Source organism: Mirounga leonina, unplaced genomic scaffold, assembly GCF_011800145.1.
Source record: "Mirounga leonina isolate KUSES-001 unplaced genomic scaffold, KU_Mleo_1.0 Mir_94, whole genome shotgun sequence".
Taxonomy (NCBI): domain Eukaryota; kingdom Metazoa; phylum Chordata; class Mammalia; order Carnivora; family Phocidae; genus Mirounga; species Mirounga leonina.
This window is the reverse complement of record NW_023270855.1, coordinates 40,481,303-40,496,693: the sequence shown is the minus strand read 5'-3', so window position 1 is coordinate 40,496,693 and position 15,391 is coordinate 40,481,303. Positions and strand designations below refer to the sequence as shown.

Sequence of the window (15,391 nt, the reverse complement as noted above, 5' to 3'; positions counted from 1 at the left end):
CTGCTACCTTCATCCTTCGGAGCCAGGATAGCTGAGACAAGGGGTGGGGAAACCCCATCACCATCCCCAGCCCCCCCGGGGGGCTGGGAGAGCAGGGACATTGGGCACCTGGGGACCCATGTAGGGTCAGGAAAGAGGGAACGGGTGGTGGACACCTGCAGGACACGCGGGTCCAAATCCTGGCATACACGCTCTCGTGTGCACATGCGCAGGTGTGCTCCCCACAGCTCCAGTCCCTCCACACAGGAATCCCGCCAGCATCCTATCCTCAGCAGTGCCTAAAATGAGGGTCTGGGCTGCGAGGGGCAGACCCCAGCCGTGACCACCCCCACCCCTTATCCCGGGCCCCTTCATCCAGGGGAAATTCTTCAACCTTGGTACAGAGCTCCTGCTCCACTGCCCTTGGGGGTTGGGGGCCTGGTGGGGGAAGGGGCTGAGGCTGGTACCCCTTCCCCAGCGTCCTCAGCCCCACTGAGGCCCTGCCCGGCCCGTTCCAGACCGCGGGACAGTGCAGAAGGTCATCGTGCTGCCCAAGGATGACCAGGAGATGGAGGAGCTCATGCTGGAGGAGGTGGAGGTCTTCAAGGTGGGTATGACACGCAGTGCTGTTCTTCTCACCCTGGCCCTCCTTAGTACTGGCTGCTTACCTCAGACCTCCAGATCAGGACAGGGAGGGGGTCCCCAGTCCCCAGGCTAATCCCTGTCTTCTTCCAGGACCCAGCACCTGTTAAGACCATGACCATCTCTTCCAAGAGGGTGAGTTTTAGTGAGGTGGGCTGGGGGTAGGGGTGGAGGATGTTCCCCCTTGGGGTCTTGCCCTTGGCATAGGGATGGGGAAACTGAGGCATGGAACAGGAAGGGAAGGAGCCCAGTTGGCTCCTGATGGGGCTGCCCGTGGGGAGGGAACTGACGAGCCCCTTCCCCTGCCCTCAGCAACAACTGTACGTGGCGTCGGCCGTGGGCGTCACCCACCTGAGCCTGCATCGCTGCCAGGCATACGGGGCTGCCTGTGCTGACTGCTGCCTCGCCCGGGACCCCTACTGTGCCTGGGATGGCCAGGCCTGCTCCCGATACACGGCATCTTCCAAGAGGTGTGGACCCCCCAGACCCCTGGAATGTTAGCCACCAGACCCAGGGGCCTGTCCTGGGGGTTTGGTGGCCGATGTGATATTTCCCTGGGGGTAATGGACGAGACTCTTCCCTGGAGTCTTGGCGGGTACAGGGACCTGGCGGGGGGCAAGCTTCCTTGAAAATACTTGATCAGGAGCTCTCGTCATCTAGGCGGAGCCGGCGGCAGGATGTCCGGCACGGGAACCCCATCAGGCAGTGTCGTGGGTTCAACTCCAACGGTGAGTGTGCCGTGCCTCCCCCCTGGGCGCTCCTCATGGTGCAGAGCCCTGTGCAGCCCATGGAGCTGCTCCCAGGGCCCCCCGGCCGGAAGGACTCTCACATGACCCGGGGCGGGGGGTGAGGGGGCTTGGGATTTGGGAGATGGGATGTCCCTAGCCAACCACTCAAGGAAGGAGCGGATGCCCGATGGTATAGCCCTGCCTTTTTCCCGCGTGGCTGTCCCTGTGCGTGCCCCTCGGCACCGGCCCCCTGGCGGCCTGCAGTCTGCGCAGAGGCAATGCCGCTTTCATGCTGCGCCCTCTTGTTCTCCAGCCAACAAGAACGCCGTGGAGTCCGTGCAGTACGGCGTGGCAGGGAGCGCGGCCTTCCTCGAGTGCCAGCCTCGCTCGCCCCAGGCCACTGTTAAGTGGCTGTTTCAGCGAGATCCCAGTGACCGGCGCCGTGAGGTGATTTCCTGTACCCCACAGTCCTCGCCGTGGATGCGGGGGTCCCCCGTGCAGGAGGAGTGCCATGTGGGTGGAATGTGGTATAGGAGCCCTCTGCGGCAGCCCCATTCTAAGAAAGCCCTTCCAAGTTCCCCTTCCTTATGTGGAAGTCATTTGGGTGAATCCAGTTATACAGCAAGTCTAGAATTTCCATATTATATGGAAACCACTTGTAAGCATGCCTCTTTACATGAAAATTCCATACATGTGCTCCATTGGAGGTATATCTCATTACATGGAAATATCACGCGGACGAGCTCCAGTGTGTGGAAATTCTGTGGAGGAGCCCTCGTTTTATGGAAATGTGTTCCAGGCATCCGTCCTTACATGGAGATTCTATAAGGATACTTCGGTTGGGTATTCCCATTAAAAAGAAATTCTGTGCTCCACAATTCTCCCATTGTACAGCATCCCCCCACGGTCATTCCTCCTGAGATGGAAAAGTACGTGGATGCCTGATTCAGGTGTTATGTGGAAATTTACTTGCTGTGGGTTTTTCTTGCTCCGTGGAAATTGCACATGGGAGCCCCTTCCACGGAACGGCCACAGAGCTGGTCTGCTCCGGGGGCTGGCTGGGCGGCAGGGCGGTCACACGAGCCCTGAGCCCCAGCTCCCTGCCCCCGCAGATTCGCGCGGAGGACCGCTTCCTGCGCACCGAGCAGGGCTTGCTGCTCCGCGCCCTGCAGCCCGGTGACCGAGGCCTCTACTCCTGCACTGCCACCGAGAACAACTTCAAGCACGTCGTCACGCGGGTACAGCTGCACGTGCTGGGTCGGGACGCCGTCCACGCGGCCCTCTTCCCACCGCCAGCTGTGAGCGCCCCGCCGGCCCCCGGCGGCGCCGGGCCCCCCACGCCCGCTTACCAGGAGCTGGCGCAGCTGCTGGCCCAGCCAGAAGTGGGCCTCATCCACCAGTACTGCCAGGGCTACTGGCGCCACGTGCCCCCAGGCCCCCGGGAGGCCCCGGGGGCACCCAGGCCTCCTGAACCCCAGGACCAGAAAAAGCCCCGGAACCGCCGCCACCACCCGCCGGACACATGAGGCCCGCTGCCTGAGCCCTGCGGTGGGCCAGCCTCGGCCTTGTCCCTTTTAATATAAAAGATATATATATATATAAATATATATATATAAAATATCTATATTCTATACACGCCCCGCCCCTGCAAAGACAGTATTTATTGGTGGGCTGTATATGGCCTGCCTCCGCAGCGGCACTGTCCGAAACTCAGACCCACGCTGGTCGGAGACGGCCGGAAACAGCCCACCTGACCAGGCCCAGCCAGTCGGCGGCGCCAGGCCGGGACCGCGCAGCCCCTGGGCTCAGCTAGGAGTCCACCTGCTTGACCGCCGCCGCCGGAATCCGCAGGGCCCAGGGAGGGAGCAAGCTCCCCCCGGACAGGGCACGGACTGCTCCCCTTTGCCAGTGCGTGCCGCGGGCACACGCCGACGCGGGTGCGAGGACTACTTTGGAGACGGGCAGCGGGGGTGGGGGGCTCAGATGCACTCGGAGGAGGGAAGAAGGGGCCGCCACAGGAGGCCGGCCCCTGCCTGGGAGGGGACACTCAGTCAAGGCCAGCCCCCTCCCGGGTATTTATTCTCTATTTATTGGGGACAGGAGCAAAGGAGCCCTGCCTGGGTGGGGCACACTTCCAGCCTCTCCCTCCCTCCCTGCCTGGCCGCTCTACCTCCTCTTCGCTTTTTCTGGGCCACTGTGACTTGGGGGCTGGGAGAATAGCAGAGGGGCAGGTACAGGCAGGGCTGAGGGGAGAGGGGGCCGTGGCGGAGGCCTGGGGCCTTCAGGGGCTCCCCAGGGCTCCCTTCTGCCCACCACTTCAGAGGATGGGTGTAAATAGCTCTGGGGGGCTTTGGGGGTAGGTGGGTAGGGGCTCCCGGTGGCCCTCGGCTGCCCAGGCCACAGCTGCCCTTGGGTTCCATCTTGCTAATAAACACTGGCTCTGGGACTGGACTTTGGCTTTTCTCCTTAGCAGTGGAGGGAGGATGGGGGTTCAGCCTAAGCCCACATTCTGTCCTTCCTGCCCCCCTTTATGTGGCCTGACCACCATTCCCACGCCTCTCTTGCAAGCTCAGCTTCCATTCACTCACTCGCAGGTTTGATCGTTGGTTTCTCACCTGGCTTTGCGGTGGGCTCTGTGCCGGGCGCTAAGGACTCAGTATCGGCAAGACAGAGCTACAGCCCTCACAGTCTGGCTGCCCCCACCCTGAAAATTGACAAAATTCCCAACCTTCCTGCTTCCTTCCAGCCAGATCACAGCAGACGGACTGGCATGAGCGAATGTCCACGGGTGGGGAAGGCCAGGGCAGGTGGGGTGCTGCTGGACGGGAGAAAGTGGGGCTGGGGGCTCTGATCCAAATTTAATGAGTCAAGCCCTGGCAGGGGAAGCTAAGAGCTGGGGAGGCCTATGGGTCCAACAGGGCTTATGGCCATATCTGGTGGGCAAGGGGAGCCAGAGGGGGACTGGGAGACAGTGGATGGCCCCACTCTAAATAAACCCAATAAGCAGAAACCAGATTTGCCTTGGTGTAACAAACCTGGGCTCCTGCACTGCCCCAAATCCCTAGGGGCTGCAGAGCCACCCCACCCCCACCCCCACCCCCAGGGCCCACTTACAACGTGGGGGGTAGAGGATGGATGGACCCTGGAAGCTGAAAGTAGCACAGATAATCTGTTGTTTCTGGACAGACCCCACCCCCACCCAGCAGGGTAGATGTGAAGCCACCAGCCTCTGGTAGGAGCCAGTATCCATTTCCCACAGGCTTGGGGACAGTCTCCACTACTCAGGATCTGAGGCCCTGGCACCCCCTCGTGGTCTCTTGGGGCTGCAACAGAGTTGAGTACTACAAGGCAGCCAGGTTTCCGGGAGGAGTCCAGCCAGAAGGCTCAGGGTCTCTGGAGGGAGCCCTGGGAGCCCAGGGTTTGGGTCTTCCTATAGGAGGTGAGAAATCTCCAGAGCCTGGGAACTTTAGGCTTAATTGAACGACTTCCACCCAGCAGTACTCCTTGTCCCGTCTGAACCTATACACAGACCCCAGACCCCCTCAGCTGAGACAGGCATGCCCTACGTGCCCTTAAGCGGGTCTCAGACACCCACAGGGAGCAGATCAGGAGAAGGACAGGAAGTGAGTCCCTCCTCCGTGCCCCTGGGAGCACCTGCCTTGGGACTCATTTTCCCCATCTGACGACAGGCCTGCAAAATATGCTCTGGAAGAGCCTGGCCATCTCTGCATGTCAGAGACCTTGTTGTGCTCAGGCACACGTGTGCACATAGGCACAGGCACGCGCAAGTGTGCACACAGGCAGGCACGCACCACCGGCTCGTGTGCGTGTGTTTTTGCATCCATACACAAATACCCAAGTGCACGTGTCATGCTACATCAGCACGTGTGCACGTGAGGAAGAAGGAACAAAAGCGTGTCGACACACGTGCACACATGTGCCCGGCGTGCGTGGGCACCCATGTGCTCCCAAGGCACGGGCGTACATACAAGCGTACACGTGAACAAACGTGTCATGTCATTGTTTTGGTTGTTGCCAGCAAAGGATAGACACACACACACCCAGGCACACATAGCAGACGTGCACAGCGCCCCCCAAGTCTGTTGGAGCCGTGGAGGTATGGAGAGGCCCTGCCCAGGTCAGATCCAGCCCTCGGTGCGGGGCAAACACAATGTCCTCCCTTCCTTCTTGACTCTCTGCAGAGCGTAGAACCCTGGTCCAGAGTCACCCAGCCCTTCTCAACCACTTCCTTCTGTGTGACCCTCTGAGCCTCTCCTTCCTTATCAGTAGAATGGGGCTGATGACGTGGGTGCCCATCCACCAGGGCCTATGTGAGCTTACAAAATAAGAGCAGTGCTGAGTCCAGTGCTGGACATGGGCAGGTGCTCCATGCTTGGCTCTCCCTCTCTTCCCTTCTACCAGCCCCACCTCCCTGCCTGCACCCTAGGGGCTCAGGGTCCTACTCTCCCCCTTCTAAGCCTGGACCCTACGGAACATGTCCCCCAGCTCCGGCGCAGGGGCTGGACTGTCTGCACGGTCTCTCCTAGAGGGTTGGGGCTCATAGAGAGGGGTGCAAAGTCAGCAGCTGAGGGATTGGGGCCATGCCAGCCTGATTAGAAGGGCTGGGGGCTGAGCTGGATTCACCTGTCCTTGTCTCTCATTGGCTCTTGGGAACCCCTGGCCCCCAAATCCCACTAAGCAGCATCACCCGGGCCTGCACAGGTCTGGGGAAAGCCAGTTGATTGCCAGTCCCGGAGTCAGAAGGGTGTTGGGAGACCTGAGGCCGGCCCGAGCCCGGCTCTGGGGATCCCCTCCATCTAGAAGAGCCAACTAACCACCCTGTTGACCTGCTGCTGGGACCATGGGGGCTGGGGCCAGCGCTGAGGAGAAGCACTCAAGAGAGCTGGAAAAGAAGCTAAAAGAAGATGCTGAGAAGGATGCTCGAACTGTGAAACTGCTGCTTCTGGGTATGGGTGTGGGTCCAGGTGGGGCCACTGCCACTAGGTCGGAGGCCGGGGGTGGGGGCAGGCAGGTAGCCCTTCTGTGAAACAGGGGTGACTTGGGAAGCAGAATGACCCTAAGACAGGTCAGGGAACTGAGTGGGAGCCCTGGCCCTGATAGGCGATACCCTGACTCCCCAAGGCTGGGTACCCCATCATGAAACCCCTCTCCGGAGGGCCCTGACTCGGGCACCTTCCTCTCTGGAGAAGCCCTGCTGGGCAGGGGTCAGAAACCAGGGGCTTCCTTGGCAGCCCTACGATAGGGCTGCTTCTTTGGAAGAAGAAAGTAACAGTCCTCCGGGGAGTGGGCATCTTCAAGGACCGTCCGGATCCACAGACAACAGCCCTTAGATTCCAGAGCTTTGTTGTTGGCAGACCTAAAGAAGGTGTGCCTCTTTAGAGCTAAGGCCCAGTGGAGAACGGATAAAGCCAAGTCCATGGTCCCATGGGTGGTGAGGAGAGGTGGGGCTGACACATGCCTCTGGGCCACTACCTCCCCACAAGTGGAAGAAGGAGCTGCTTTGAGAGGGCAGGCGGGTTCCACCCCAGGCTCTCCAGGATCCAATCAGGCATCTGGATGTGGGCAGAGGGACCAAGCCAGAGCACCCCAGGAAGACAGAGGCTAAGCCAGAAATCCCATTAACTATGCCCAAAGCCCTGGCTGAGAGCAGGCTCAGAGGGGCTGTGAGCTCTGTCTTCTCCCCCATTCAAAGGCGCTAATTCCCTCTGAGCCTCTTGGAGACACTCCCCTCCCTACAACCCCTGAAAAGCAAGGCTTGACCCGGTCAAATAATCCTCTGCGTGCAGTACCAGGACCCTCCACAATGTGGCGCTCCAGGTTCCTTTATTTTGGTTTCAGAATAATCAAGAATGCAAATACAAGGGGTCTTGGAGGCTCCCCAACACAGTTGAGGTCGTTGATTGCCCTCGTCAGCCCCCTATGTCACTGCTGGCATTTACAGACGTGTTTCCTCCAGGGTGTCAGGACCTTGCTTTGGGGTGGAGGGTGGGGGAAACAGGGGGAACTGGGGTTGGACTTGTACCTGCCTTGAGTCTGCGGGTCCCCATCTTCCGCGTCCGGTTGCGGGGTGGAGGGTGGGTGGGGAAGTTGTGGGGAGGTGCGGCCAGCGCAGCTCTGAGGCGGGGCTTCCCTTCCAGGTGCGGGTGAGTCCGGGAAGAGCACCATTGTCAAGCAGATGAAGTGAGTGCCCTTGCCTTTTCTGAGGTCCCTGAGGGTGGGCGCGCGCACCGGGCCTGTCCTTCCCCACCAGTCCACTTGGCTCTGACCCGGCTCACCCCGGCCGCAGGATTATCCACCAGGATGGGTACTCGTTGGAAGAGTGCCTCGAGTTCATTAGCATCATCTACGGCAACACGCTGCAGTCCATCCTCGCCATCGTGCGCGCCATGACCACGCTCAACATCCAGTATGGAGACTCTGCCCGCCAGGTGTGCAGGGAGACTGGCTGAGCAGGGCCTCCGGGGACTCGAGGCGCGAGACCGGTCTCAAGTCCACGGTCACCATCAACAACTCCCACCCTTGCCCTCAGGACGACGCCCGGAAGCTGATGCACATGGCGGACACCATCGAAGAGGGCACCATGCCCAAGGAGATGTCGGACATCATCCAGCGGCTGTGGAAGGACTCGGGTATCCAGGCCTGTTTCGATCGCGCCTCTGAGTACCAGCTCAACGACTCCGCGGGCTAGTGAGCGCGCAGGCGGGGCGCGGGGGTGCGGGCGGGGTCCTACCACGCCCCTCCACCGCACCCACCCACCCCCCGCGGTCTCCCGCAGCTACCTCTCGGACCTGGAGCGCCTGGTCACCCCGGGCTACGTGCCCACTGAGCAGGACGTGCTGCGCTCGCGTGTCAAGACCACAGGCATCATTGAGACGCAGTTCTCCTTCAAGGACCTCCACTTCCGGTACGGCCCCGCGCCCTCGCCCTCGCCCTTGCCCTCGCTCTGGGGGTCCGGCTGCGAGTGCAGCGCCCCGAGGCCCCGTCGCGTCCCGGAGGCCCCATCCCAAGGAGACCCCGCCCCTCCTCTGATACCCCGCCCGCAGAAAGTTCCGGCCCCTCCACATGCCAGTCCCATCTGAGTGCCCCCAGCATTAGGAGGCAAGGGGATGCCTGTGCGCGCGTCCAGGGGGATCCAAGCGGGTTCAGGCCCCAACTGCTCCACAGGATGTTCGATGTGGGCGGGCAGCGCTCAGAGCGCAAGAAGTGGATCCACTGCTTCGAGGGCGTGACCTGCATCATCTTCATCGCCGCGCTGAGCGCCTACGACATGGTGCTGGTGGAGGACGACGAAGTGGTGGGTGCCAAGCAGGGCCTGGAGTGTTTCAGGGGAAAGCCGGAGACAGTACTGCGGGAGCGGGGAGCGTCTGAGAGCAGACGTTCGTTCCGGAACAGTCCGAATGAGGACACAAGACAGCCAGCAGCCACGCTGAGGGGGGCAGTGGGGGAAGCTGACCTGGAGCTGTCCGAGCGCGATGGCCCCGGGTGCCCCGGAGCCTGTGGGCCGCGACCGCGCAGGGACGGCTGCCCGTGCCCCCCACCCGGTGCCCGACAGCTTCTGTCCTCCTCAGAACCGCATGCACGAGAGCCTGCACCTGTTCAACAGCATCTGCAACCACCGCTACTTCGCCACCACGTCCATCGTGCTCTTCCTCAACAAGAAGGACGTTTTCACCGAGAAGATCAAAAAGGCGCATCTCAGCATCTGCTTCCCGGATTACGACGGTGAGAACCGCCCCCCCCCGCAGCCTGGCCGCCAGGCGGCGCTCCAACCCCGTGATCTGGGCCTGCGCTTCCCCCGCCGCGGGAAGGAGTGGGGACACCCAGTAAGAGCACCCCCTTTCCCTGCCAGGGCCCAACACATACGAGGACGCGGGCAACTACATCAAGGTGCAGTTCCTCGAGCTCAACATGCGCCGTGACGTGAAGGAGATCTATTCCCATATGACTTGTGCTACGGACACGCAGAACGTCAAATTTGTCTTCGACGCCGTAACAGACATCATCATCAAGGAGAACCTCAAAGACTGCGGACTCTTTTGAGGTAGGCTCCTCGAGGGCTGGGATGCTCTCCTGTCTTGCCCCTTGGTCTCATACCTCACTCTCCATCCCCAGCTCTCCACCCCACCTCACTGCAGCAGACCCCATTGCAGGATATCAGGGGCTGCCCCAGCTCTCCAGACCCATTCCATGACCTGGTGCTGGCCCCCAATTCCCAGGCCCCACCCTGGCCCCTCAGGTTCCATCCCACTGCCCACCACCACCCTGCACTCCCGGTGCACAGGTCCCCCCCACCTAGTCTCTTCTGACCCCGCCCTGATCCCTCTGGTGTCACTGTCTACAAGCCCACCTCCACAGTGCTTCTCAGCCGAAAGCCAATTATTTTGGAGCTCAGGGATGTTGACTCGCTTCCTTTTTTCTGTTCGCAGGTGCCTGAACTCATGCGTGTCCCTGACACTCCGTAGCTCTAGCCGCCCTGTAGCCCTAGCCCACAGGAACCTATCAGCCCCCCAGAACTCCTGGGCCCCAGCCTGTGGCCCCACCAGCCACACACCCAAAACTCCGAGCCCCACTAGCCTTGAGGCCCTGACCCTCCCACGTGTCTCCCAGAGCCCAGTGCCCCCAACCCCACTGCTGCCCTTCACGGCTTGGCTGCGCTGGCCTCCAGGACCCACCCCAGCCAGCCCCAGCTAGGAACAGGCAGGACTTGGGATAGCTAGAGCTCACAGTGACTCAGCAGTGCCCAACTGACCAATCTCCTGCAGGTCTCTCTCCCCAGGGGGCCCATGACTCACCTGGTGGGTCTGGGCTCAGCAAATAGCCCTCCCTCCCAGTTTCATGAAGAGCGGGGGAGCAGGCAGAGATCCCTCCTCCAAGGCTTACCATCAGCCCATTCCAGCCTTACCACCTCCATGTGACAAGTCTGACACCTGTCTACCCAGTGGCCAGTGACTGTCCCTCTCAGTAGCTTCAGGAGTCCAAAGTCCAAGCCACTCTGGCCTGTTTGGCTCCTGCATGGATGAATTAGTGAGTGGGGGGCACACCTGGGAGCCCCTGGGTGTCAGGAAGAGATTCAAGCTGGACCCTTCCCCACATAGCAGGCTCAGAGTAACCCCCTGTCCCCTTACCCCACAGGCTCTGCCCCCTCCATCCTTGGACACCAGATCCATGTCCTACCTCACCCCCACCCACCCACAGTGCTCCAGGCCAGCCGGCCAAGGGGATGGTCTGTTGAGGGAGGGTACTGTTGACAATAACTGTGGCCAATGGTCTAACTGTCCTGAGGGGCGGCTGAGGGGGCAGAGTCCAGCTCCATCGATCAGCCCCAGGCAGAGGATTTGGGAAATGACTGAGGCCCAGGTTGGGCCCAGAGTGGTCTACCTCAGGTGGGGTCACAAGCAAACCCAGGTAACCCTCCTGTCCCTGCCAGCAACTTCTCGAACCCTTTCCATTCAGAGCCCATTCCCTGGCAGGAAAAACTGAGGACCATGTCTGAATTTTGTCAGGGACAGAGGCCCTTGTCCCTATATCCCTGCTCCCAGTTCCTCATCAAGGCCTGAGTCCTTGCTGATGCCTGTGACCCAAGACCTGTGCTAAGTCGAGGACAGGGGCTTCCATCTCTCAAGGCCAGATGACAGGCTGCACTCCCCTCAGGTAGAAGCACAGACTCAGCAATAAACCTTTGCATCAGGCCCCAGCTGTCCTTTCTTGTGGGGAAGGGAAAGGCGTTCATTATCACGAGTCATGGGCATTTATTAAATGCCCAGTGCTGGGCTGGACATAAATGGGAAAATGGGCTCTTCCAGGGAGAAGCACCTGGCCTGTCATGGCAGGAGCACTCCTGGGGGCATGGGACCAACCTGTGCCTCTCGAGAGGGCTTTAAGGGGAAAGGAGCCGTGGGAAACGTTCACAGGGATAATCTTGGATCAAGAGGGAGTTCTGAGGTAGAAGCTTATTCTATCAGGGAGAGGAGGGGCCAGAAACACGGGCTTGTGGGCCATAATAGTTCAATAGGGCAAGAACAGGCAAAGGGGACATGGGGTGGGGAGACAATGGGCAGGTGCCAAGTGCCAGCCTGAGGGCCAGGGCTTCCTCCAGAAGATGATGGGTCTTGGAAGCCCTTCAAGCTAGGGCCTAATAGCAGGGCTGGGATCAGGGTGAAGCAGAAGAGGCACTCACCGGGGGTGCAAAATTTAAGGTGGTGCTAAAAAGTTCAGTAATCAAGATAAAGAAGATACCAACTTTTTAAATTCAAAATTACTGCAGGGGCATCTGGCTGGTTCAGTCGGTAGAACATGTGACTCTTGATCTCAGGGTTGTGAGTTCAAGCCCCGTATTAGGTGTGGAACCTACTCAGAAAAAGAAAGGAAAGAAAGGAAGGAAGGAAGGAAGGAAGGAAGGAAGGAAGGAAGGAAGGAAGGAAGAAAGAAAAAGAGAAAAAAAGAAAATCACTGCAAAAAACCCATGATGAGCAAAATATCAAAATTTTAAATAAAGACAAGATCCAAGAGAACTCTGCTGAGCTACATATTGGAGCTTGAAGCAAAAGGAAACTGTCCACTCCTATACATGCTTTTATGTATTTTTAATGGTAAATTTTTTATAGAATATTAAATTAGTTGAAAAAAATTTGGAAGTCGGTATATTAAAACTCAACATTATTTTAAGCTTAGCTATTTTATCTATATGTGAAACAATTTATGATCTTATTTTCCTAGCTTTAATGAAAATAAAATCATCAATAATATTTTACAACTCTGTTTCTGGAAAAAGATAATCATTAAAATTTTTCATGAAAACAGGTATGTAGGGGCACACATTTTTTCCTGGGGGCCAGTGTGAGAGGGTATGGGGGAAGAGAACAGCAGGGCTGGGGAATCCATGAGAAGAGACTTATGTCCCCATTACCCCATGGGGCCAGGATCTGCAGATGGGGCTCAGCCACAAGGGTCTGGATCTGTACAAGTGCATATGATGCCCCCACCAAGCTGGGACTACAGGAGTGTTGACTGGACTAAGCTTTCCAGACCTGTGGCCACGTGGGGGAGATGCCCAGGAGGCAGACAGATACCCGGGACTGGGCAGAAGGCAACATGTGGGCAGCATCTTCAGTGTCCAAGTAGAGGGCAGAGCTGTGAGCCTGAAGTGAGCTGAAGACGGGGGAATGATGGTCCCCAGGCCTGAGCACAGGGTGGTGGTAGAGGGACCCTGGATGGGTTAAGGGAACTCAGCCACACTGGTGCTACTCAGAGTTCCTGAGGGGAAGATGGGGCTTGGGTCAGTGGTTCAGGATCCTCACTGGGTGGTCTTGGGCCTGGCTGAGCCAGGCTGCTCATCTCCACTAAGGGCCCTCTGATTGAGCAGTTTATTGGATTGAGGGGAATAACCTCAGGATTTAGTAGGGAGAGGCAAGGCAGAAGACAAGAGGCTTTGAGGAGCTGGAAGTGGTAGGCTTGGAAGGGAGGAAGCTGTAAGGAGAGGTGTGCTAATGGGGTCTTCCACATAGTCACCTTGTCTTGGAAGAAAAGTAATGAGCTCCCCAGCCTTCCTGGGCCAGGGGCAGAGAGAAGCCCAAACACCAGGCAGGGGCCAGACCCCACCCTCCAGGGAGTCCCCTCCACACACAATTCTGACCCCAGGGTCAGGGATTCCAGACTGGTATTCCTGGATCCCATGGGCTGGGGCCAGAGCCTGGCCCCAAGTTGCCCTGCCTATGGCCACAAATATGATGGGGTTGGGGTGGGGTGGGGGGTGGTGCTGAGTCTCCCAGCTCAGAGCCTCCTTGGCCCTACTCACCGCACCAGTGTAATTACACCCTAAGGAGCAGGATCAATGGGTGCTCAATGCCTGATTCACAGTTGAGGGCAGAGGATCAGAACCGGCCCAGAGTCAGCACAGTGGCCACACCCTAGTCTTGTAGGTAGGGGTCATTTACTGTGGGCACCTCCAATCACCACCATCCCTGCCTGACCTGCAACCTCAAGGTGCCCCCGAGGGCCCTCACGGCCTTCAGCTCTGGCTCTGGCGGGACTAACCTGGCCCAGCCACTGACCAGAGATTAGACAAGCCTGGTGGACGGTTAATGCTGCTGACGTCAGGGCCCGGTCGGGTGGCCACTAGGGGCTTGGGCCCTCCCCACAGGCAGGAGCACAGCCCATGTGACCTGGGCTCATTAAGCCGCTTCAGTGGCCAGAGAAGCCGGGGGCCAGATCTCAGGGGAGAGAGGGAGGGCATGCCAGAACTGTGGGAGCAGGCCTCAGCCAAGAGGTCATCAGCTCTGAGGACCCAGGCAGGGGGAGGCCTAGACAGGACTGTCTGCCTATGGGTCCCTCACAGGGTTTCACACCCTGTATTATACCATCTAAAGCCCTGCTTGTCCCTGAAGAGGAGCCTCCCAGGCACCAAACTGGGCAGAGCACAGTCAGGAGCTATGGGTGTGTGTCCTCAACGCTGGGGCGTGGAGGTGAGAACCCTCCTCTCCTATGAGGCCTTAAAACCCCCCACATGACTCCAGGCCAAGTGTCCTGCCCCCCGACACACACACACAGACAGCCTTCCCCCTACGGGTGCTAATCCCACACTCATACGCTTTCCTGTCTCCTCTATCCAAATGCCCTTTCTCTTCCCCAACCTGGCACGCGCCTTTCTTCCCCTCAGCAGAGCCAAGCCCACAGGTTGCTTTCCCGTCTAGACAACCCGGAGGGAGCACCTGGAGACACTGAGGCTGTGTGGTGGGATGGCAAGAGTGGCCACATGAAGCACCGGAAGAGCTGGCCAGGGTATTCAGAGGTCATCTTCTATGGGGGTGTTGAGGGACAAGTAGGAGCCTGCTGAGGAAGTGGGGGGAGAAGGCCAGGGAGGGGAAGGGGCTGGTGTGTTCTGAGAACAACGGGAACATGTGTGGCCAGCCAGTTAGGGTGGGGGGAGGCCAACTGGGACAAGGAGCAGGTTGAGAGGATGTCAAGGAGGCTGGCTGAGGGTGAGGCAGGGCCCCGCAGAGTATCTGAGGTGTCAGTGGGTGCAGATGCTGGGCTCTGGGGACGGACTGGGCGGGAGGTGAAGATGGGGTCTCACTGTCGGAGAAGGGTGTTGGGGCACCGTGTGGATGACATGCCAGGGGAGGTGGTGACATGGTGAGAGGGGGCCACATAGCTGGAGGCTGAGAGGACATGATTGAAGAGGGAGGAGGAGAGCAAAGGGCTGCCAGGACCCCGGAAGGAGAGTCTGAGCGATGCCGGGACCCTAAGTTCTGTTTCACGTGTCTGGCAGCCTCTTGGGCCTGTGTCTCAGTTTCTGGAGATGGGGGAGTAGTGGTGGGGGCTGGGCTGAGGGCTGAGATAAAGCCCCCTCCCCTCCACACCAAGTGGCTGCCCCCACCACTGTGTTACACGGATGGACATTCCCTCCGGTCCCCGGGGAAAAGGCGCCCGGCAGCTCTGAGTCCCATCCCAACTGCCCCCTATCCTGCCACCACAGGCTGGGCTGGGAGATTCGGCAGGTGGCAGGGAAAGGCCTCCGGGCTGTGTTTGCCCTGGCTGGGCCCAGACCTACCATCAACAAACAGGCAGCCCCTCCCCCTCCTGGCCACAACTGGTCTGGCCCAGGGACCCCACATCATGCTGCCTCAGGCCACCCACAGCAGCCCAGCCCAGCTCCCTCCAGTCAGGATTGAGGACCCCAATACCCACATGCTGGGTGTCCTTGATGCCAGGCCTGGCCCCTTAGGAACTGCCAGTGGGAGCCCTCAGTGCTTTGCAAATGGCTTCAGTGAGCATCCAGGATATATATAGCTGGGAGGTGGGGGGGGGGGGTGGACCCTGGTCAGTACCTCTCCTACTGAACTACCCAGTGGGCAGTCTTCAAGCCCCTTTGGAGGGGGAGAGACTTAGGGTCCCTCATGACCAAGGTAAGCTCTGATCTGGGGATTACGCTAGCCCCAGATCAGGAGGGAAAGCCAGTCCCTTCCTATTTTTCAGCCATTAGCAGGGCAGGAGCTTGGGTGGTTTGAGGGATTGCCACCATC

General features: G+C 59.3%; 2 protein-coding genes across 3 annotated transcripts in view; both read left to right on the top strand.

Moving 5' to 3' along the window:
• SEMA3F (semaphorin 3F) overlaps positions 1–3,800 on the top strand; it is a 29,298-nt gene extending 25,498 nt beyond the window's left edge. For both annotated transcript variants that reach the window (XM_034996828.1, XM_034996827.1), the window contains 6 exons: positions 498–586; positions 715–756; positions 934–1,091; positions 1,282–1,349; positions 1,663–1,796; positions 2,462–3,800. In XM_034996828.1, coding sequence (XP_034852719.1) covers positions 498–586; positions 715–756; positions 934–1,091; positions 1,282–1,349; positions 1,663–1,796; positions 2,462–2,875 — 905 coding nt within the window. In that variant the 3' untranslated portion in view covers positions 2,876–3,800. The remainder of the gene's footprint in view (positions 1–497; positions 587–714; positions 757–933; positions 1,092–1,281; positions 1,350–1,662; positions 1,797–2,461) is intronic.
• A 2,262-nt stretch (positions 3,801–6,062) lies between these two features.
• On the top strand, positions 6,063–11,059 carry GNAT1 (G protein subunit alpha transducin 1). Its single transcript, XM_034997993.1, has 9 exons — positions 6,063–6,316; positions 7,508–7,550; positions 7,657–7,798; positions 7,900–8,057; positions 8,146–8,274; positions 8,535–8,664; positions 8,939–9,092; positions 9,220–9,411; positions 9,797–11,059. The coding sequence occupies exons 1-8, from the start codon at positions 6,211–6,213 to the stop codon at positions 9,408–9,410; spliced, it is 1,053 nt and encodes a 350-aa protein (XP_034853884.1). The 5' UTR covers positions 6,063–6,210; the 3' UTR covers position 9,411; positions 9,797–11,059.
• The last annotated feature ends 4,332 nt before the right edge of the window (positions 11,060–15,391 follow it).